This window comes from Bombus pyrosoma, linkage group LG1 (genome assembly GCF_014825855.1).
Source record: "Bombus pyrosoma isolate SC7728 linkage group LG1, ASM1482585v1, whole genome shotgun sequence".
Taxonomy (NCBI): Eukaryota; Metazoa; Arthropoda; class Insecta; order Hymenoptera; family Apidae; genus Bombus; species Bombus pyrosoma.
Genome location: NC_057770.1, coordinates 5,688,865 through 5,710,786, shown reverse-complemented (window position 1 = coordinate 5,710,786; position 21,922 = coordinate 5,688,865). Strand labels below are relative to the sequence as shown.

General features: G+C 32.3%; 2 protein-coding genes across 13 annotated transcripts; one reads left to right on the top strand and one right to left on the bottom strand.

The window, feature by feature from the left end:
- Positions 1–4,319: 4,319 nt before the first annotated feature.
- On the bottom strand, positions 4,320–16,075 carry LOC122570082 (rho GTPase-activating protein 190). Of its 8 annotated transcripts, none has more exons than XM_043731966.1 (25): positions 15,690–16,068; positions 14,693–14,818; positions 14,107–14,453; positions 13,115–14,025; positions 12,828–13,037; positions 12,592–12,603; positions 12,203–12,389; positions 11,999–12,114; positions 11,774–11,926; positions 11,452–11,690; positions 11,165–11,366; positions 10,924–11,094; positions 10,598–10,849; positions 10,351–10,529; positions 10,049–10,232; positions 9,746–9,954; positions 9,244–9,657; positions 8,925–9,164; positions 8,658–8,849; positions 8,192–8,244; positions 7,752–8,109; positions 7,532–7,663; positions 7,411–7,461; positions 7,220–7,316; positions 4,320–7,144 (listed from the first exon to the last, which is right to left on the bottom strand). In XM_043731966.1, the coding sequence occupies exons 3-25, from the start codon at positions 14,275–14,277 to the stop codon at positions 6,946–6,948; spliced, it is 4,932 nt and encodes a 1,643-aa protein (XP_043587901.1). In that variant the 5' UTR covers positions 14,278–14,453; positions 14,693–14,818; positions 15,690–16,068; the 3' UTR covers positions 4,320–6,945. The 8 variants fall into 8 exon arrangements, 7 of the variants coding, with proteins under 7 accessions (XP_043587901.1, XP_043587891.1, XP_043587883.1 ...); XM_043731956.1 differs by having other exon boundaries at positions 14,738–14,818; XM_043731948.1 differs by lacking the exon at positions 14,693–14,818.
- A 345-nt stretch (positions 16,076–16,420) lies between these two features.
- LOC122570142 (adenosylhomocysteinase-like 1) lies at positions 16,421–21,550 on the top strand. Of its 5 annotated transcripts, none has more exons than XM_043732090.1 (11): positions 16,423–16,572; positions 18,092–18,139; positions 18,547–18,631; positions 18,723–18,904; positions 18,978–19,302; positions 19,358–19,508; positions 19,587–19,739; positions 19,816–19,981; positions 20,145–20,391; positions 20,467–20,587; positions 20,665–21,550. In XM_043732090.1, the coding sequence occupies exons 1-11, from the start codon at positions 16,471–16,473 to the stop codon at positions 20,669–20,671; spliced, it is 1,587 nt and encodes a 528-aa protein (XP_043588025.1). In that variant the 5' UTR covers positions 16,423–16,470; the 3' UTR covers positions 20,672–21,550. The 5 variants fall into 5 exon arrangements, with proteins under 5 accessions (XP_043588054.1, XP_043588025.1, XP_043588017.1 ...); XM_043732082.1 differs by having other exon boundaries at positions 16,424–16,572; positions 18,711–18,904; XM_043732110.1 differs by lacking the exon at positions 18,092–18,139 and having other exon boundaries at positions 16,425–16,572.
- The last annotated feature ends 372 nt before the right edge of the window (positions 21,551–21,922 follow it).

Below are 21,922 nucleotides of genomic sequence, written 5' to 3'. Positions count from 1 at the left end.
TTTTTTTTTCATCAGAAGTTAACGATCAAACTTCACCGTCGTCGAAGATCGACGGAACGACGACTTTTAAGAAGTTGAATTACAATAGCATCGAAGAAACATAGGTAAACTATTCTTTGTCCTTCCATTGATTTATCTAAAAAGTTTCATCGAGGTTTCAGGCGATCCCCGTCCGACAAAATAAAAGTTTCGTCCATCATTTACGTCGACCTCTTGGCCCGTTTTCAATGTTTCCACAAAAATGGCCGGCGAGGATACGGCCTTGTTGCCATCAGATAATCCTGCCTCCTTAATTTCTGTTGATCCTACCAGATCAAGGATCGAAGAGTACCTGACTCGATATCAGTCGAGAAAGTGTTGCCCGGATGTAGCCAGAGAGTTTGCCGTCGCCAACGATGTTCCTACTGCGAAGCTTTTAATCGGATTTCAACTTTGCTCGTGGAAGAAACAACAATTCCCTTTCTCGTCTGGACATATCGCGCTTTTATCTGCTCGCGACAATGGGAGATCAGTGAATCGAGCGCTACTGACGTTCAATGAAATCCGATGACAAACGATTCTCGTTATGAAGAACGAAATTCATCGAGAACACCACCACTGTGTATCGCTTTCGATCGATAAAACTATAATATAAATGCAGGGGAGAAAGATTCGAAAAGTAAAATTCGAGAAAGTAAAATGCTCGACGTCGACGGATTTGAGTGAGGTGGTGTGTTAATTAAAAATTCCAAGCGTCGAAATTAAAGAAACTGTTTAACAGTTGGTCCACGGATACGTAAAAATCGCTTGAAGTCCGTGGAACGACGTAAAAGAACTTCCTTTCGCGTTGGCCAAATGTTTCGTTGAAAAAAGTATGTAAAGGGAAAACCAAGAGCAGGAAGGAAACGAGAGAAAGAGAAACGAGCTCCAAATCGTCGACCGTCACTAATTCGAGTTCGTTTTAAGCTCCTAGTTCTCTATTTTGGTTTTCAGGGGACACTTTGCAGTCCGACCACGCCGTCCTTATCCTTTGCGCGTGTAAATATCACGAGAAAAAACGATCTTCACGACGCTATTCACGATTAAAATCCTTTCCTTCATGGAAACCAGCTAGGAAAGGAAAGGGAACGAGCCAAGATGGAATTGATCCCGTTTGTCTATATATCGAGCGATCCCTCGAGAAGACTAGTTGAAAAATTATCCTCGACACGAGCGAAGGCGTGAAAATTAATCCTGAACTGTTTCAGGTCTTTTCGAGGGAAAATTGCCGCCTCGGACTAACAGTAACCGAAAAATATACCAATGTTAAGCAACTTATGTGGATCATTTATGAAGCGAACCGATTTCTCCAAGTCTACGGGAAAAATGAGAAGGATATTTCGTAGGAGATGAAATAGAAAAGGTGTGAATTCACCGGGAGAAGATTGGAAATGTTGAAAAGTTGTAATTCGGCTTATTGCGACGATCACTCTTCGCGAAGAGGAAGGAACTGCGATTACCCTCGATTTCCAGAGTTTCACGTTGCTTACCTGAGGAACACGCAAGAAAAAAACAATATGAAACAAAAGAGAAAAATCGAAGGAGCAGACAAATTTCGAACGAGAACATTAATCCCGCTGGTGAAACGAAGCATCTCGTTGCAACGATACTCCAACATTTTTCACTTTTAAACTCGAAATACGGCTAAAGTGAATTATAGATTGCCTACCATCGGCCGACTCCAGGACTGTAACAGCAAGGGAAAAAAGCAGGGCAATTTCCAAATTTAAGATTCTCCATGGTTTATCACCAAATAGTTTGCCTCTCATTAATTCACGTATATTTTTTTTTCTTTCGCTTTAAATTGAACTCTTGCAAACAAAGTCGCTGAATCATAACACAAGAAACATACATTCGCAGATGGTCCAAGATCCAAAACTAGCTTGTGTTTCCCTTTGCTCAGATGTATCCATCTGTTAGGACGAAAATACTCCACGTTGATGAATATAAAAATTGAATAAAATAACTTAAATATGAAACTATGCTACGTTCGTGACTCTGCTCGAATTTCTCTTGCGTCAATTGCTGGTTTCCCTATTGTTTGGGCGGTTTTTGCATTTTTGAAATCTCGTTAATTTTCCTTTTAAAAAATGTATACATTGATATCTCAATGAGCAGATAATTCGTAACGAAAAAGAGAGAATAGTGGACAACGTTGAAATTGAACATAAAAGAGATCTTTACTGCTGGAATATTTCTTGAGCACATTTTGCATTTCCATCGTTATTATTATCAAGCAGCTCTGTGTAAGCGTTGTACGCCTTATCTATCGATTTCGCACCGATAGTACATCTAATCTTAAGTGAAGACTCTTAATAGATCCTTAAAAATCCTTCAAGTGATCGGCGCTTTTCTCTTGATGAGGCTATCTGGCAAGTATGAACGAGTATAATCATATCAAACTAACAAGTTTACGATACTATACAAATACTATAAAAATTTAAGTATCTTTTCCCCTCTCGTGTCTAGTAACTCGATAGTTTAAACTCTAAACGTATTCTGTTAGTTAGTACTCTCTGATGGAGTCAGTCTATATAAAAAATACATACAGATATATTTTTTCATCTTTTTCTTACGAGGGAAAAAGCTCTAACAAACCCGTCAGGAAATACACGGAAAATCGTGTTGCCTTTCTTGCTACCTCTCTATTTTATACTATGCTCTCTTCTGCTATGAAAATTCCCTTGTCAAGATGTAGAAATATCCGTTGGCATGATTTTGAGATATCCTTCGTAGTAAGCGCAATGTTATGGAGGACGAAAAGAAGCAGGTTGTATTTCAGCAATATCACTCTCAACAATGCGGAAATATAAAGAACAATTTTAGAAAAGTGACAAGAATTTCATCTCGTTGATATAGTATCTTAAAGTGATGTTTTAAATCAAATTCCACCACGTATATTTTCCTGTATATTTTAACTTACACCGTATATCCTCTTTTTGTAATTTTTGTACATGCACGTTTTATAAAATTATACCGACTCGCTACCGCGAAATGCTTATCATAAACTACAGAAGATCAGCATTAATACAAAAATTGTACGTAAATACTTGTGTTAAATATTTCATATTATTCTATGAATATATTATTCTATGAATATATTATTCTATGAATTTTGTATTAATAATAAACATATTTGCTATTTATAGCTGGGCTGAACATCGTACGACAGATTATGAACGAATTTATCGAGAATCATTCGGGTTTTCATTGTTCGTAACGCAATACTAAAATCACTTTTTGTTAGACGTTGTAATTGGTAAAGTTTTGAGACAATGCAATGGAAACACAATGTTTTCAATGCAATCTTCTAAAGAACGAATTTAAAAGGGTATCGTTGAAATAAGAAATCTTGATCATTTAATCGAATACAGCATAAATTGCTCGAGGAAACTTTTAATAGTGAAAAGTTTCTTTGTTCAAGTACAATGTTTAATATCAATATCGGTACAACAAGGATAAACTGTATCCATTTTCATGTGCATTATCATTATATATACATTTGTATCTTCCTATGTATATATATATTTATATTTGTATTTATGCATATATATATATATATGAATTATTTACAAAAGTCGTTACATGTATAAATAACGATATTTAGAAACACGCAGCTTTCTCAATGATTATAGTACACTCCCTGAATGATGATAGTAAATGAATCAAAAAGTTCATAATTAGTCATTGATTATGAGTGCGAATGAACAGCGATTCTGTGCGAGATATTCTCGAGTTGTAAGAAATCATTGAACAAGAGGAAAGTGAAATCGAAGGAATCGGTGAATGGGGGAAAACAACAACGCAGTGTTCTGCGTGCCAGAGGCCCTCAATTCTGGCAAAATGAAAATCCACAAATTCGTGTAGAATGAATGAGTACAGGCTTCCAATTTTCTAATGTAAATTTAGTCTTCCTAAATTTGTGAAACCTTGATATTCTTGAAATACGCGGAATTTACGAAGGATGTCATTGGAAGCGTGGAGAGAAAAAGAGCGGAAAATCGATGGAACTTACGACGACATAACGTCAAATTAACGATGAAACGGAGCAGAACTTAATTCTTCCTCTTCCGAAGAAATATTTAAAAAAAAAAATCCATACAAAAGAAAATAGAAAAATAATGACATTGGAGAGCACTGATTCGCAAAAATTTGTAAGCTGAAGAGAAAACATAAATAAAAAGCATACTTACAGGGATGGCAAAGCATAAGAAAATAATACGCAACGACGATCAAGGATAAAAGAGAATCATTGTCAAAGGTATAACGAACAGGTGTTCGAAAAATTTAGCCAGTTTAAATTCAGCGACAATGACAGAAATCATGTCATTATTATTTCAGACAGCATTTGATCCATATCCCAGATCTCACACGTAACATCGACGTCTCTGTTCCTATTAATAACATTATACAATTATGTACGTACGAATGTATAAAATTCTGTTTTGTTTGTTTCATTTTACGACTAATACGGGAATGTACGATCCGTTACTTGTCGCTAAGCGTCCTCGCGGCGCTGGTTAAATCATCGAAATATCGTTACAACGATTTTCTTATAAATACGACAAAATTTATCGAGAACGAACTCGTCGAGATCGGACAACCTTATCGAAATGGTTTCTTCCTTTTCCTTTCTTTTCCTCGATTCATTTACCTGCAATATATTCATCGCCAAAGGAACATAAACCTCGTCGAATTCGCGCTCGACAAAACCGGAAGTAACTTCAATCGTTACTCGCGGGAATGTTTCATGTTATAGTTCGGATTATCGAATAAAATAAAAAAAAGAAACAAACTTGCTCACAATAGCTCCATTGTCGATCAATCGTCGATTGACTTCCTTGATCCTACTTTTCTTTTCTTTCTTTTCTTTTTTTCTTGCTTGACGATTCTTGCTTCCGAACATTTCATCCTCAAATGATGTACGATTACATTATGATCGTGACAACTACACATGGTATGGCACACCTATGTGTGAATTCATCGTTATTCGAAAGGATTTCGAATCGGACCACATTCCACATTAATAGACGAAGATGTTTTGCACGCTGGAAAATCAATTAATGCTAACATACACTGATCGTAAAACAATAGCTTCATTTCAACAAAGATCGCATCTATTACGTTAAGCGTCATTGAACAATCCTTTTGCCTTTCTCGATAGTTACTATTATACATTATTAAAAACAAGTAACTACATCACAGTTCTAATGGCTCAGTCGTTTGATCCGTTGATGCGTTCGTATTATCGAATTTCATCTCATCTTCAGAACAGTAACGACGATCGTCAGAACCTTTATCCATGGGAACACATAAAAGTTATCATATGTGTATGAATTTAGAGTAATGGTTTTTACCAAAAGAGAATTGTATTTCGGGATAACGCAGCAGGTACAAGAGCAAAATGGTTGAACAGTTTGACGATCGGTTACATATCTTGTGACCGTATTATTCTAAAGCTGTTCGAAAAATAAAATGTAACGTTGATAAGTACCTTTTGTAAATACAGACGAAAGCTGATACACAAATACAATATGCGATTAAAAACACGAACCTTCGTCTATTATTCAATTACTTTTATCAAATATAACATGCATCGCGTAAAAAAAGATAAAAGCGATTTGTGTAAATGTCATGGCGACCATTGAATAATCTCGAAAGTATCGGTCGATAGTCGATCCTCGTAATTCTCGTTATAAACTTTTCGTAGCTTACAATCTTATAATCTTATGTACAATTGTTCGCTTTATGAAACTTGAAAAAATGTCTGTGAGATTTTAGGTAAAGTTCTTAGCATTTAGTATTCCCGTGATCTGTTACAAATCCGGAAATCTTCAAGATTTACCTTAATAATTAGAACCATATCAATATCCTTACAATCTTCTTGATATAAACGCTTATTCGCTGCACATCTTGAAAAAATCGCAAATACATGTAACGCTTTTCATTTTCTTCATCTTTTTCTCTTTTTCTTTTTTTTGTTCGTTTTTGTTTTTCATTCAGACGGAATGGATATATTATGCATTGTATCACCAACGAGCTTGAATAGCTCTATTAAATCAAACTAAATATTCTGAAATACTGGTTCGAGAAAGAGATTTACACTGATCAAATGCAAATTAAAAATGCCGTCCAGACTAAAAACAATAATCGATTAATCGAAAAATTAAATTTTTCATAGAGATATTTTGATGTTTTGATATCGTTGCTATATAAAAACGCGCATGTATTAGAGAAAATTTGTATACCTCGTACATTTTATAGTAATGTCTTTAACACGTTTTAGAATATGAATATTTTTTTATAAGATTGCGCCATTTCTCTTTCGCTTTTTATCTTTCCCTCCCTCTCTCACTCTCTTTCTCTTTCTCTCACACACACGCATACACGTTGCATACAATAAACAGATATTTTATTTATAGAAGAACATAAAAACAGAAGGTAAAGGAAAACAAAAAGGTCAGATAAAAAAGCAACATCGAGCTTACTACGAGTATTCGCTATTATCAAATATCGAGACTTACACCTAAATATATGTTAATAAATACATCGCTCTGAATACATCCAACATGATACATGCATACTGTTATGACACATGGATTGACTTTTTATTATTCGCGTTATTATCGGGGCTGCAAACAGCCATCATTAGTACCATTAATCTATCACTCCGTCAGTCACACTTCGAAATGAAACGAGTATGTAAACTTAAATTAATTTGTTCGGTCTTTTTCACGTTACAAGAATTATCCTAGTCGTAGCTCAAATGCACTACGATCAAGTCACGGTATATAAACATAACAAGACCAATCATTATTCGTAATTATAAGGACTAAACGGAAATAATACACATCGTATTGAAGTGTAATTATTTCACATTACTCGTACAAGCCTTAACTGTACGATTCGAAATAATGTAGTCTTTCACTACACCATTACGATAGCTTCTTCACCACAAAAGAGGAAAGGATATTGATCTATCATCGTCTGAACAACATCTTCTAGGTATGGTCTCATTGCTTCAAATCTGCCAAGATCGTTAAATTCTATAGGCAATAAAGTAGGCCACCAGCAGATTGCCAAATTTTTACTGTCCATACTGTTCAGCTTACAATTTTCAGCCACTCTAAAAATATATAAATGTTGCATTATAATGATTAATACTTAGATAATCTAAACTATAACGATAATAGAAACTTACTTTACAAAATGATGAAAGATAAATTTAAGTACATCAAAATTAATTGGATTCAATTTGTTGAGCATCAAACGTAGTGCCAATAGTCTGCAGCTTCGATCTAATAATAATAAATAATAAATCATAGATATTAATCTTAAACTATTGTCTTTTTAATCTCTTTATTTTGTATAAATTTACATAATGATACTTACCTTCCATATTCATACATGTTGCGGACATCGGTTTGCTAATACCACGGGCACCTAAGCAAGAAAGAGTTAGCTTCAGCTTTAAACAAACATTTCAGTTAATGTTAAAATTATTATAACTTACCCGAAATGTCCTCGAGTTCGCTCATTCGTTCTTTGTCAATCAATGGTGGTAGCCTTTTTGAAAAAAAGTCTTTTAAAGCAGTCGCAACAGCATTTACAGGTATGTCCAATGAATGTATGTCCACGTTTCCATCTGCAACAATAAAACAAGTAAAGGAATGTTCGAACAAATATATAAACAAAAATTAATATTTAGATATGAAATCATAGAAAAAACTTACCTTCTTCAAACTTTTGAAAGAGGAGTTCAACGTGTGCTCTATTTCCAGGAACCCTATATATCCCTTCAGAATCTAATCCTTCATCTTCAATAAATTGCACACATTTTTCCAGAAACAGAGGTATTCGATTTGTTTCACTTTGTGCAAAGTCTTCAATTAGCGGTTGTTGATTCATACTTAATGCTGAACTAGGGCCTTTAGTTTGTTTTATTTTTTCTTGTTTCTTTTTCTCCCTTTCCTTTTCCTTCTCCGCGTGTTTTTTAAGCTTTTCCTCTTTTTGACGACGCTTCTCTAGCTTCTCGTCTTCTTTCGCTTTTTGTTTATCCTTCTTTCTGTTTAATTTATCGCCATCTTTGACCTTATTTAGAATACCAAAAAGAATGTCTTCAACAAAATTTATACAGAGATTTAGCTTTACTTTGCCGTATATTTTTACTTACACTGGGAGAATTAATTTCTCGTGGAGACGAAACATCTAAACTGGATTCATCATCTGGAATGTTGCCAAAGGTAATGTCACTCCCCTGCTTTACCAAAATGATAATAATTTCATGCAATATCAAATATATAAGAAGAAATAATTCAGAGCAAACCTTCTGTTGTATCCTGTCTGAACCATCTTAAAAAATTATTGGGAAAAATTCTACAACTATTATTTAAAATTTGTGATATTAACAATTCATTAAAATCCTCGCAATCTTTATTCTTGACAGCTATTTCGAATTAATAAGTCGTCAAACTAATAGTACAATTACAAAATCGGAACAATGGCGATAAACCTTTTCTAAAACGCGAAAGATATGAAGCATGCACACAAAAGCTACCAAACATTTTGTATTCTTTTTTAATATCTTTTAGCATGCAAAAGATTTATATTATGATACTAATGACACTGATGATACTTACAGGAAGCACTAAACATTTCTTGAGTCATATGTTTTACATTGTAGGGATGTTGTAATGATGTAGGTAGATGTTGTGGCAATGAATTTCCAAATCTTTTTCGTAGACTAGCAGCAGCGTGTTTATATTGTTTTGCTCTCGATCTCGAGTGGTCCGGATCACTAGATTCGGAAGAATCTGGTGTTTCACTAGATACTAATAAGAAAATCATATAACATATTTTAATAATGAAACAATTGACAGAATCATCATAATAAATGCATATAATACCTCTTTCTGTAGGATTTACTCGCCAACTTTTATCCTCTTTAACATTATAATTCAGACCAACAATACCATCTCCACTTCCCATGCTAGCCAATGATGGGACTTTAGGTGCAGCGACAGGTATAGCCGTACGTTTTTTTCGTATCCTTTTGTGCGATGGTGGTTTTTTGTTTACTTTACCTAAGACATCAGCAACCCTTTGTCTCTCCAAAGAACTCCATTCAGAATCAGAATCACTGTATGCTATAAAACAAATTATATAATTAATGAACATATATGCATTAATTAAGTCCAATAAAAATTTTTTTAATTGAACCCTTACAGGGTTGTCCTTTCTCACGTCTGTGACGTAACTTAGGTTTATTATTTCCGATAGAATCTTGTACTGAAGCATACATATAATCGCCATCGTAAGAAGGATATAGGCTTGGTACAACATCTTTAACTTGGGCATATTCAGAACCTAAATCTACCAATTCAGGTGTAGCAAGAGGAGCATGACCCATAGTTATCTTCGGACCGTGTTCATCCTTCTCACCTACTGTCATTCTAGCTATGGCATCTGTCACATTTGAAAAATCTTTCAAATTTATTTTACCAGGTTGTTTTAAAGTTTGGCTATTTCCTTTCGGTCGCGGTTTTGCCTGGGAAATATGACGCCTGCCTGTTGTGAAAGCTCTATGGGAGTAACTATTAGTTACTCCATCTTGATGCATAAATGTATCTTTCACCCAACCTATTGCGATAGAAAAGGTATAAAAAAATGAAATCATATTTAAAAAGATATTCACCACTCCATTTCATTTCATTATTATAAAACTAACCGGATAATTTGTTTGTAATATCTCCTGGTTTTAACAGATCTCTCTCTCTTTCTTCTCTATAAAAATCTACTTGGCTATAAATATCACTGTCGTCACTAGGCGTAGCTCTATTGTCTGCAAACTGTTCATTTAATCCCGTGTCTCCAAGATCACCATCAGGAGTTAATTGCTCGTACGATTCGGAACCACTTCTGAAAGTTACAGACATACTACTTCACATTAGATTTTTGAAGTACAAAGAAATTTTTATGGTAATCACAATTAATTAGATGACATTTTAAGGGGTGGTTTCAAATTACTTACCCATCATCTGGTGTTTGAAGGTGATAACTTTCATGTCGTGGCGGTGGCATGGGATGTAATGCAGAGTATTCCAGAGTTCCTTCGCCACTATCATTCAGATTACCTGGCTCTTCCATATTAAATGCTTGTTCAATTTCAGGTTTTTTCTCCCATACCTCTTTGAAGAATGGAGTATAAAATGCCGCTGTAATATATATATATATTATGCATAACACAATATGTATTTAAAAAACGAGATATTAAGTTAAACTAAAAAATTTGATGTTAAAAAGTAAGTAGTATCTTTAAATACTATAACATACTCTTTTGTTGGCAACTGGATGCTGAGGTCATAAAATGCGCTTGCAATTTATCCGCAATTGCATTTCCTTCCGTGATAAGTAAATGACTTAAATCATTACTGAAGAAAGCATTAGCACCTCCAGTATCGGTCACAGCCATTATTTGTATCGGTAAGTTTGGTATATTCATGGAAAATGCACTATGAAGAAATGTTGAATTAAAATGATATAGTTTTGAAACATATAAAAATGATTATATTACACGTACTTAAGGGTTGCAAGTGATGCTTTCCTTTTTGTAGAATAAACCAATATGAAACCATGTACTAATTCGTCCCTAAATGCATTTGCTCCATGGAAACTAGAAATAATAACTTCAACTCTTCGTTTCGATTCTCCTAAAAATGTTTCTAAAACAATCGATCGATCGCCACTAAGGAAACAACATTGATGATTAAGTAAAGGACCGAGTACGTTCTCGACAGAATACGGATCTCCGCAAAACATACACATTATTATTCTAAAATAAAAATAATATTGATATATTTTCTCTCTCCTTAACACATAATATAGTCTGTTTAAAAATTATCTTACCTAATATCCGGTTCCAAACATTCAATAACACTTTGGTAAATATTTAAAAAACCAGCTCTGTGATTTATAGATTGTATAAGTTGCTGCAATGCATCTTTCACAAGCGGAGCAGGAAACCTTTTGTCTTGCTCTAAATCCTCTATGCAGACATCGATAAATGGACACTGTAGACTAATGTAAGAATTGACTGTTAATTTTTTTCTATCTACAACGAAATATAAAGTACATGAGTAATTAGTACCTATCAGCAAGATTTTGACCCTCTTTCCTAAGTCTTATTGCTTCTAATTCGTCTATAGTTGATTCTGGCACAAACATAATAACAATAGGTAATCCTTGAAATGGTAATCTATCTTCCTGTTCTAAATTCGACAATAAAGTTTTCTCTAAAGAAGAACGAATATATTCAAATGAATAATCGTCTGCGTAAATACAGAATGAACCTGTAAATTTAAAATGCTCTTAGACTTCTATTCTATAGAGTATGACTATATGTACATATATAATAACTATAGCATTGTCATATACCATGAGGCATAAAGTCAGAAGTAGTAAATGAATTGTGTGGTAGTCCGACGTCACCATCGATTATTCGATATCCAAGTGTATATAACTGACAATCAATTTCTACTTCGTCGTCCTCCGTTTGTGCTCTTATTTCACGAGCGAATTCTTCGCCAAGTCCACTGCTTCCAAGTATGACTAAATTTAATTGATTATTATCAGATGTTAATTGCCATTGGCTACTGTGATTCCATGAAGAAGGTCTAAAAAATCATTATCATAATAATATTGGAATATATAAGAAATTTTATTTTATCTGTCTAATTTGTAAAAAACTAAACCTTACCTGTGAGCTTTTGTTCCAAGTATACGTTCTATAAGCGCATCCATGCAATTTGGATAAGCTGGACAATGTTCCCTTATGGGACAATGTACAAAACCCAAATGTTGAAAAAGCATTAATTTTCTATCTTGATCTAGCCTATCTAAAGCCTTATACCTGTACACCATAAGAGATAATTCAAAAATATTTGTAAATTCATTTAAAAAAGAGATAATTTTAATTAATTACCTAAAATCATCCACCAATGCATCTGTTATTTCTTTAATATCATCTTGTGTTATAGTACCAGATGGTGCTATACTTTTAAAATGATAAAACAAATCAGCATGTTCTAGTAGTAGTTCCTATAATATATAGAATCAGAAAGTACAATAGAATGTAAAATATTTAGATTGTTGTAATTACTATTTATACTAAAATGTGTATCCTTACTTGAAAATTATGTTTTGCTTTCTCAATAATTTCCTTTTGATGTTGATCATATATTTCTTGACAATCATGGTGAGAAAGAGCTTCAAAGCATTCTCTGCCCATAAAAAGAACTCTAACTTCAGACAAGTGCTTTCCTGGTGTAACATAGCCGGTTTCTTCCAGTAATTGCTTAAACTGCTTTTTCCATCTAATGAACAATGTATTTACGTAAATATTATCAAATACTTTCCTTACTAGAACATAATTATTTATAGATAAATCATTAATGAAGTCTCAAGTATACCAAAATATATATGTATAAAAAACTATAAAAATGTTAGTACAGCTAATTATATATTTTTCTAAAAAATGATATTCTAGTATGTAAAGCAATAAAAAGCACAATTTACCTTTTAGGAAGTCTGCACAAAATAAACGCCACCCAGAATAAAGCAAAGCATTAATGTATTGCATATAAGTATTATTATCTAAAATGCTGAATAACTATATAACCTTAATAACTATGTTAAAGCATGTAAGAGAAAACTAGTGATTCGTTTGCTATTTCTAAGTAGTAGAATTTCAGCAGATAATAATTATAATAAAGTATAATCAAGAAATATATGCATAAGTATGTAATACTTACTCTAATCGCCGCTGTTCTTGTTGCAATATATTTATATGATTTTTGAAAACAGTTTCTGCTTCTGGTGTTTCCAGAACATCATAAGGAATCTTTGTTCCATTGTTTTCGCCAAAATCACAATCAATCCATGGGATATCCTCAGGACATTCATAAAAATATTGATGAAAATCAGGATGTTCTTTTATATACTGTTGGACTGCAGACCACTCTCTATATAAATAAAATATATGGATTCAGTAAAACAACACCTTTCAATCGTAATTAAAAGATTTTAGTTGGAGACATACTCATTGATCAAATTTGTTATATCAGGACATATTTCATGAAGAATTTCAGGTAACATATCTAAATATCCTTGAATCTTCTTTGCCACCTGTTCATCCTTCAATTTCTTAATATGTCTCCTAAATAATCTTTGGGTTGCATCAATACCAAATAATTCTACAAATGTTGAAAATTCTTTATGTTGGGCTAGTTTTTTGGATGCTTGAGACCACAATGCTCTATAGTCAGTAACATGTATTCGAATCAATCTTTGTAAAGATTCTGTAGATGCATCCAATAATTCTTTTCTAGCTCTAGCTGCTTCGGCGAATGGTGTTAGCTTACTTCGCATTTTAGTTTTATCAATCAATTGAGCCAAAATCATAAATGCCAAATCAATATTGATATTTTCATGTGCAGATGTTTCAACTATCAAAATTGAACCTTTATATTCTTTACGCATTATTAATTTTTCAGCTTCTTTTACATATTGTTCATTAGCATCATCATTTTTAGTTGTTACCAAAACTATTGGTTTTTTAGTTTTCATTAAACTGTTCAATATATTTGCTACTATTTCAATCTGTTTTTCTATAGATCTATTTGGTACGACGCTTACATCAAATACACACAAAAAGCCATCAATATTTAATTTACCATCTGGTAAAACTTTTTGTTCATATTCTTTTTCTATGCCTAATTGATTTTTGCAAATATACATAAGCTTTTCTGCACTAGTAATTTTGGTGGCTGCACATCTTTTTGCATAAGGTTCCATTTTACCACCCTTAAAAGGCTGAAATGATGCATCATCTATAAACTCTGTATGTTCTATCACTTGAAATTGATACTCTGTCCCATCCTCTGCTGTTTTTGTAACTTCACCCCAATATAGGAAATGATCATTATTCACCACCCGACCACTAAAATCTGACTGTAAAAGATAATAGCCAATTAATAAAAGAGTAATCACTGCAAAGCATACAAATGTATCTAACACATATTTAGCTATTACCTGTGATAACACTGATATATGGTCCACATTATAATCATCATTCAAAGAACGCATAAAACGATTACACAGACATGACTTTCCAACACCAACTTGTCCTTTATCTTTCTCAGTGCCAGAAAGACCAACAACAGCAACATTGATGGTTTTGATATTATCACTTTTTCTTGCCATTTTTAAAGCTTAACTTGATTAGATCACTTATATAATTAAATGTGAAAATAAAAATCTTTTCTTCATCAAACTTTACTCAGGACATTTTTAAGTACCACTATTAATAGTTCTTCTTATTCATTTATCTTTGCAGTTATTAAACATCAGTATTTCTCCCTTTGGTCATTGTATCAAGTCTAAAAATTTATATGAAAATCATCATTACCTCCCTTTGGTAACATTTTCAACAAAATGCTCTTTTATATTATCTTTCCCATTCGTTTACAACATTCATATATCATGCTTCAAATTTTTGTATGACATGCAAATTTACATATGAATAATTATGAACAAATGTTGTTTGCCAAAATTTCATTTGAGCTTTGTTAATGTTATTATGTTGTTATTATCGTAGCTTCATGAATGATAAACTAACATCATTAGAAATTAGTAATACAGAATAATCTTCAAAAATCTTTACACTTTATCTTTTTCTGTAAAGCATAACATTCATAATTTAGCACAGCTGTGAGCAATGGTTCTTTGGAATGGCACTGTGTATCTGAAAAAAAAAATATTCACAATAGACTAATAAACAGTATTACGAAATGTTAGTTAGTTGCACTCATGTTTGCACTGATATCTTTATTATGGAAATTAGATTAAATATTCATGATAGTATCCACTTCCTGAAATTCACATTAATAAGATATGTAAAATCACATATAGAACTGCATTCATCATCACATGTATATGCACCATAAATTACATTATAAAATATGCTTTATATTAGTAAAACAGGAGATGAATCAAATGACAAGCAAACATTTGAAGCGAAAGTAATTTTCACATCAACTGAATTTATTAGAGATGAAAATAAATTATTTCTCATATTATACAGGTTATGGATTCAATAAAACGTTAAAAAACTTTTCGAAACACATTTCTGCATTAACCTCCATATATATAATACGAATCTTGTAATTTCTTAATAATTAGAAATTTAACATGATAATTTTCCGTGGATATTATGTTTAAAAATAGTTACAAATAGTACTACAATGATATTGTTTTCTGTTAAATCGCGAAAGAATATAATTTATAATAACGACGAAGTATTTCCATCGTGATGTAATATATAGTTATATCTCTCATTAAAAATACTAGGTAAAGTCGTAGACTTGTTATTGAAATTTACAAGATGTGATTCATGCAGCAGAAACAAATTATTCAATGTATAAATGACAGCTACGAATAGATCAATATGCATTGTACACAACCGCGGTCAATTTTGACACTGATGATAGAGTCCCGGGATTTCGACAAATTTTAATAAGATACACGACCAATATGCATGACACGCTGTAGCTTATCCAAGCAAAATCAGAAAACCAATCAGAATATCTTGCTCCGTATAACAAAGGCTATGATACCTGTACAGATTTTTGTTCGGCAAGCGAACTATGTATTAGACCAACCGGCCGTCCCGTATAATTTTTTTCTCCAGAAACTCGATCGATCCTTCACTGCTATAGAGCACGCACTCTTTCTTGATCTGTTTCACGTACACGGTACACCGAAAGGCATCTACAACTTGTCTCAATGAACGTTTAATTCCAGGTGTGTAAATAACTTCACGTCAAACATCGAGTATTGCCCCATAAAGGAGCCATCTTGGTGGGTGGGCACAAGGCGATTAATGTTTTCAGGATAGATAGTATATGTCGAACAAGAACAAGGCCGTATCTAGCGTACTTCCTATGATTCATCTATATTTTAATATAGCATTTTTCTTATGAACAAATTATTAAATTATACTAATCTTTTATTCTTATTCAATTAGATGCACAATTTATTACTAAAATTTAGTTTCGAGTCTTTATATAACAAAAAAAGTAAATAAGTAAATGTATTACTAATTTGGAAATGATTCCAATATATTTTAAAATAAATAAAAATGTTATATTTTTAAGACTTTAGAATACTCTGGTAAAATAAATTTAGTTAAAGTAAAACTATTATATTGTTTAAATTATAAGACAATGATCCTTTGGTGCAACTATTATTTATCTAAATTAATCAATTATTTATGAACAGTATGACAGTATCGACAAAAAGCACCTGGTTGTAAGCACATCGTGATTACGCTCCTGTAAGTCCATAAAGGCACCACCTGTCGTTGAGTGAACGCACTAGTTTGACTTCGAATCGAAAATGGCTGACAGCGGGGATGCTGTGAATAGTACGTCTTCAGGGAAAGAGGCTAGAAATACCGTCACCGATGGTCCTGTCACCGATCCAGCATCAAACAACAAGGTAGATTGAAGAATGCTATCGCCAAATAATTAAACAAACGGATTATTTTAACTTCGATTTTGATAACGTAAAATCATGACACTGCGTTGCCACGAGTATTGTATTTACCGCCGTACTAGTTTCTGGCTAATTAAATCACTTATAAAAATAAAATATATCTTTTTTAATTTATATTTTCGTTCCATCAAAAGACAATGATTTAACAAAGATATTGTGCTTTCTTTATTTCATTGTTTTTATGTTCTTCTATTATATTAAATTATTTGTATTAAGTCTTTCATTTACCTTTATCTTCCTTTACCTGTGTTTTGTTTTTTCTATCATATTTCAGCCCAACCCTTTCAAGTCTTATGACCACATGTTGCTGTTATATAATACAACACATGGTAGTAATTGATGTATGGTCTTGTATATAACTTCTGTCTATTATCAAACAAATAACTTCCTTCTATTGTTATTTCAAATTGAAAGATCCATAATCTTGGAATCACGATTCTTATCATAATATACTTCATAAGTGTATTGTTAGGAAAACTGGATATTAATCTTATTTATTAATGAAATCTAAATTCTGATTTGTTTATTAAATTTAGTGCGAGTTTAAATGTATTTTATGACATAACATTATCGGAAGTTATTGAAAGATATATATATACAATACTAAAAAAAAAAAAAAGTAATGAAAATCTAATTTATAAACAGACTGAATATATGCCCTTGACTCAAAAGTATTTTTCCATTTAAAAAGCTATTGTAACTGGCACTTTATCGTTGTTACACAATATGCAAATGATGTTATGATAATTGGCATGAAACCTGCAGACAATTCATATATATGAGTTCAACTGATAAGAACAATCTTCTAAAGCAACATTCTAAGTACTTTGTTCTAGATATTGACATTTTCTAATTCAACGTGAAAAAGTTTTTAATATTTTAGTTTTTTGAGACAAAAGATATTTAATTTTCTTCACATATTTTTTAAATTTATCATTTCTTCTGCTACATATCCTTGTATGTATAACAGTATTTTAGCATATTAACTATCACAAAAGATATTAAATCTTTTAATATCTTCAATGGCATCAAATGTATAATACATATACATATATGTATAATTTCAACTTTGATAATGCAAAAAACTAAAAAGTGATTTGCATGCTATTACACATATTGCCTGCTATCAAGGCGCTTATATTATTTTACATATAGAGCATTATTCTCACAGTAGTCCGTAGGTTCGGTACCAATCACTCATGCATCACTCATATGCCTAAATACACCATATAGGCATGGCACAATTAGCACTACTGAACCAACGTATTGAGTGCAACTGAGGAATGATTTCAAAACAAAAACAGAAGAGGGGGGAGATACCTTTGTGTACATAAAACTGATATCTTATATAAATCAAGTTTTATTTACAAGTATAACCTTTGGGAGCTTTGTACCTAACTACGGACTGTATTATGAAAATTTGATCCAATTTGAATTATGATGGTGGTTGTTGTGATTTCAGAGCCTAGAGGCATCAAATAGTGCCTTTCACGGCGCGAGAACAAAATTAGTAAGTAAGAATATGTGTGTACAAAACACAAGTAAATTTGTACTCCTTTCCATAGAGCAATCCTTGCAATATCCTCAGGGCTGCTTTAATTCCTATGACAACATAAATGTGGTATGTGCCAATGGGTTTATCATTTTTGCTTTCCCATCAAATAACACAGTAATAATAAGACGATCCTTTTATCAAAGTGCAGCCAAATACTTCATTAGACTACAAATAACAAGAACAACATAAAATCAAATGATATTACACCAAAAATCGTCTATATTAAACTGTGTCCATTCTATCAAATAAAATAGCTTTATTTGCATTTTTTCTGTTTGTAGTCCATTTCCATCTGTTGCAGCCCTTTTGAAGATGAGAATTATTCATAATCTCATAATTTATTTGACCTTTTAAATGTTTAGGATTCCAAGTCTGGAGCTTTGAAGAAGTCCAGCCGTTATCGTAGTCGATCTTTGTCAGCCAGTAGCACAGATAGTTACAGTTCTGGTACGAATACGGTCATTACAGTGTTGTACATTTAATTATTGTAACCTGATTATTATTAACGTATCGCGGTTAATTTTAGCATCTTATACAGGAAGTTCATCCGACGAAGATGACATGTCACCTCGTGAAAAACTTCAAAAAACAGAAAATGGTTTCACAGATTTTTGTGTACGCAACATTGGTCAACATGCATTTGGTAGAAGAGAAATAGAAATAGCGGAACAAGAAATGCCTGGAATTATGGCACTTCGTAAACGTGCCGCCGATGATAAGGTATACAAATTATTTACTACAAAAGCAAAACTAAGCAATATTAATGTATATAATAAACAATTATTTCAAACAGCCATTGAAAAATGCTAAAATCGTTGGGTGCACTCATATCAATGCTCAAACTGCTGTTCTTATTGAAACCTTAGTACATTTGGGTGCACAAGTTAGATGGGCAGCATGTAACATATATTCTACTCAAAATGAAGTAGCTGCTGCCCTGGCTCATGCTGGTTATCCAATTTTCGCTTGGCGTGGTGAAACAGAAGAAGATTTTTGGTGGTGTATTGATAAATGTGTAGCTGCTGAAAATTGGCAACCTAATATGATATTAGATGATGGTGGTGATGCAACACATTTAATGCTCAAAAAATATAATGCTATGTTTAAAATGATTCAAGGTTTGTCCATTGTTTCTTTTGCAACCAAATAGATAATAATAATGTTAATTTGTAGGAATTGTTGAAGAGAGTGTAACGGGTGTACATAGACTATACCAATTATCAAAAGCAGGAAAATTATCCGTCCCTGCCATGAATGTCAATGATAGTGTAACAAAAACTAAGTTTGATAATCTTTATAGCTGCCGCGAAAGTATTATCGATAGGTAAATCAATCGTAAATCAGTTATCGAAACGCACTAAAAGTATCTGCTAATTGCTTCTACTTAGATATCTTATTGCAGCTTGAAACGATCCACAGATATTATGTTTGGTGGAAAACAAGTTGTAATTTGTGGTTATGGTGAAGTTGGCAAAGGCTGTTGTCAAGCCCTTAAGGGTTTAGGTTGCATCGTTTATATAACTGAGATCGATCCAATTTGTGCTTTACAAGCGAGGTAGATAGTTTAAAATAAAATACACTGTATATTACATAAACGATAATACAATTATTCATACAGGTATTCTTTACAGCATGGACGGTTTTAGAGTAATGAAACTGAACGAAGTAATCCGAAATGTAGATATTGTTATTACCGCAACTGGCAATAAAAATGTAGTTACGCGCGAACACATGGATAAAATGAAAAACGGCTGCGTAGTATGTAATATGGGACACAGTAATACCGAAATAGACATTGTACGTTCAAATTTTGACAATATATAACTACTTCCTTTAAACTTCGATTAGATTTTCAACTAGAGTTTGTAGGGAAAAACTCGTATTTCTTATATTTCAGAACAAAAAAAAAAAAGAAATATATTGATAAGACATTAAGACTCCTTTAATATGTTCTTAACAGAACAGTTTACGCACGCCCGATTTAACTTGGGAAAAAGTAAGGTCTCAAGTGGATCATGTTATCTGGCCAGATGGAAAGCGCATCGTATTATTAGCGGAAGGCCGATTAGTCAACTTGTCTTGTTCCAGCATCCCCTCATTTGTTGTATCGATCACAGCCGCTACCCAAGCGTTAGCACTAATTGAACTTTTCAACGCACCATCAGGGCGATATAAAAGTGACGTTTATCTGTTACCAAAAAAGATGGGTAAGCCTACAATATCTTTATGTTCCATTATTATTCAATTAAGGTAAGCTGTAAAGCAATAATACTACTCGATAGATGAATACGTGGCATCGTTACATCTACCAACGTTTGATGCACATTTGACGGAACTAACAGATGAACAAGCCAAATATATGGGACTTAATAAGGCTGGACCTTTTAAGCCTAATTACTACCGGTTAGTACATTTTATGCTTCAGTTGGAATTATCACTTAATTTTATTTATTTAAAATCATTATCTAAATTTATTTCAGCTATTAAAAATACGTGGATAAACAACGTGACACAGTATATGCAATAATCGAAATTTGCGTTTATGAGTATTGAAAAATAACTGCTCCGTTTTATTGAAGTTTCTTCTATTAATTTCATTTATCTGAATTAATAGAAACGTATAATAGGATTTCATGTTATCCTTAATATAATTCTATTTTCCTTATATATTTCGAAAAGTATTTCTATATGATTCCAACCAAAATATTGTCAGCACTGGCTGCAATAATCAATAACCAGGAGTTATACAAGTAAATATATATTTAATTAACCTTCACAAGTGTATAGCAATTACTAATTTATGATTTGTGCATGCCTAGAAATACATGTACAGTTGTTCAGTCAAATCAAAGTACAAGTTTGCTAAATGACCAGTTTTTCACTTTAAAATGATGTTAGGAAAGGAATGTCCGTAAAGATCTGTATACGTAAATTATTTGTAACACTATCGATTACGGAATTAAAATCTTCAGACACTATCTTCAATTCTTTTTAAAAATTGCAGTTTTAACATGAATGAATTGCAATGTTGGAAACATATATAGAGGATTTAACATTATAGGATATTGTTTATTGTATGAATAAGTGAAGTTTAATGACTTATCTTTTGATGAGTTAATGTCTGCAATTATATCCAATAACTGTACTCAGTTTATTTACCGAAACAGTAATTATGTATATTTACAATTAGTATTTTTGTTTCTAGAAAAAAAACAGTGTAAAAATGAAGCAATTCAAACTATGTACATAATTATTTAAGAAAAATTAGACAAAAACCAACCCTTTTATAATTGGTCATATCATCCGTCGATAGAAAATAATGAAAAAATAGAAATCAAATAAACGTCTATGATGCCATGAACCTAATAACGTTCTTGATTTATATTTTCTATTCCTTTCTACTGCGCCTTATAGAGAATAATATACTTATTTGTTGAAATTAAAGAGTAAAATACGGGGATTTATATTTCTGCGTTTTAGTCTTATTGTTCATTTAAGCTAATTTGATTACAAGATTTGATATAATAAAGTTAAAATTCAAATGTAATCGATTTACTAAACATAAAAACTATAGTTAATGCTTTATATTTAAATGAAAATAATTACAGTAAAAGAAGAATCAAAATCGATACATTAACATAATGAAGCTCAAATAAAGACTTTGTATATATACACGTTTAGAAATTATTAATATCGTAAATTGAGAACAATGAAGGAATACGTTGTAGATTTAATAAG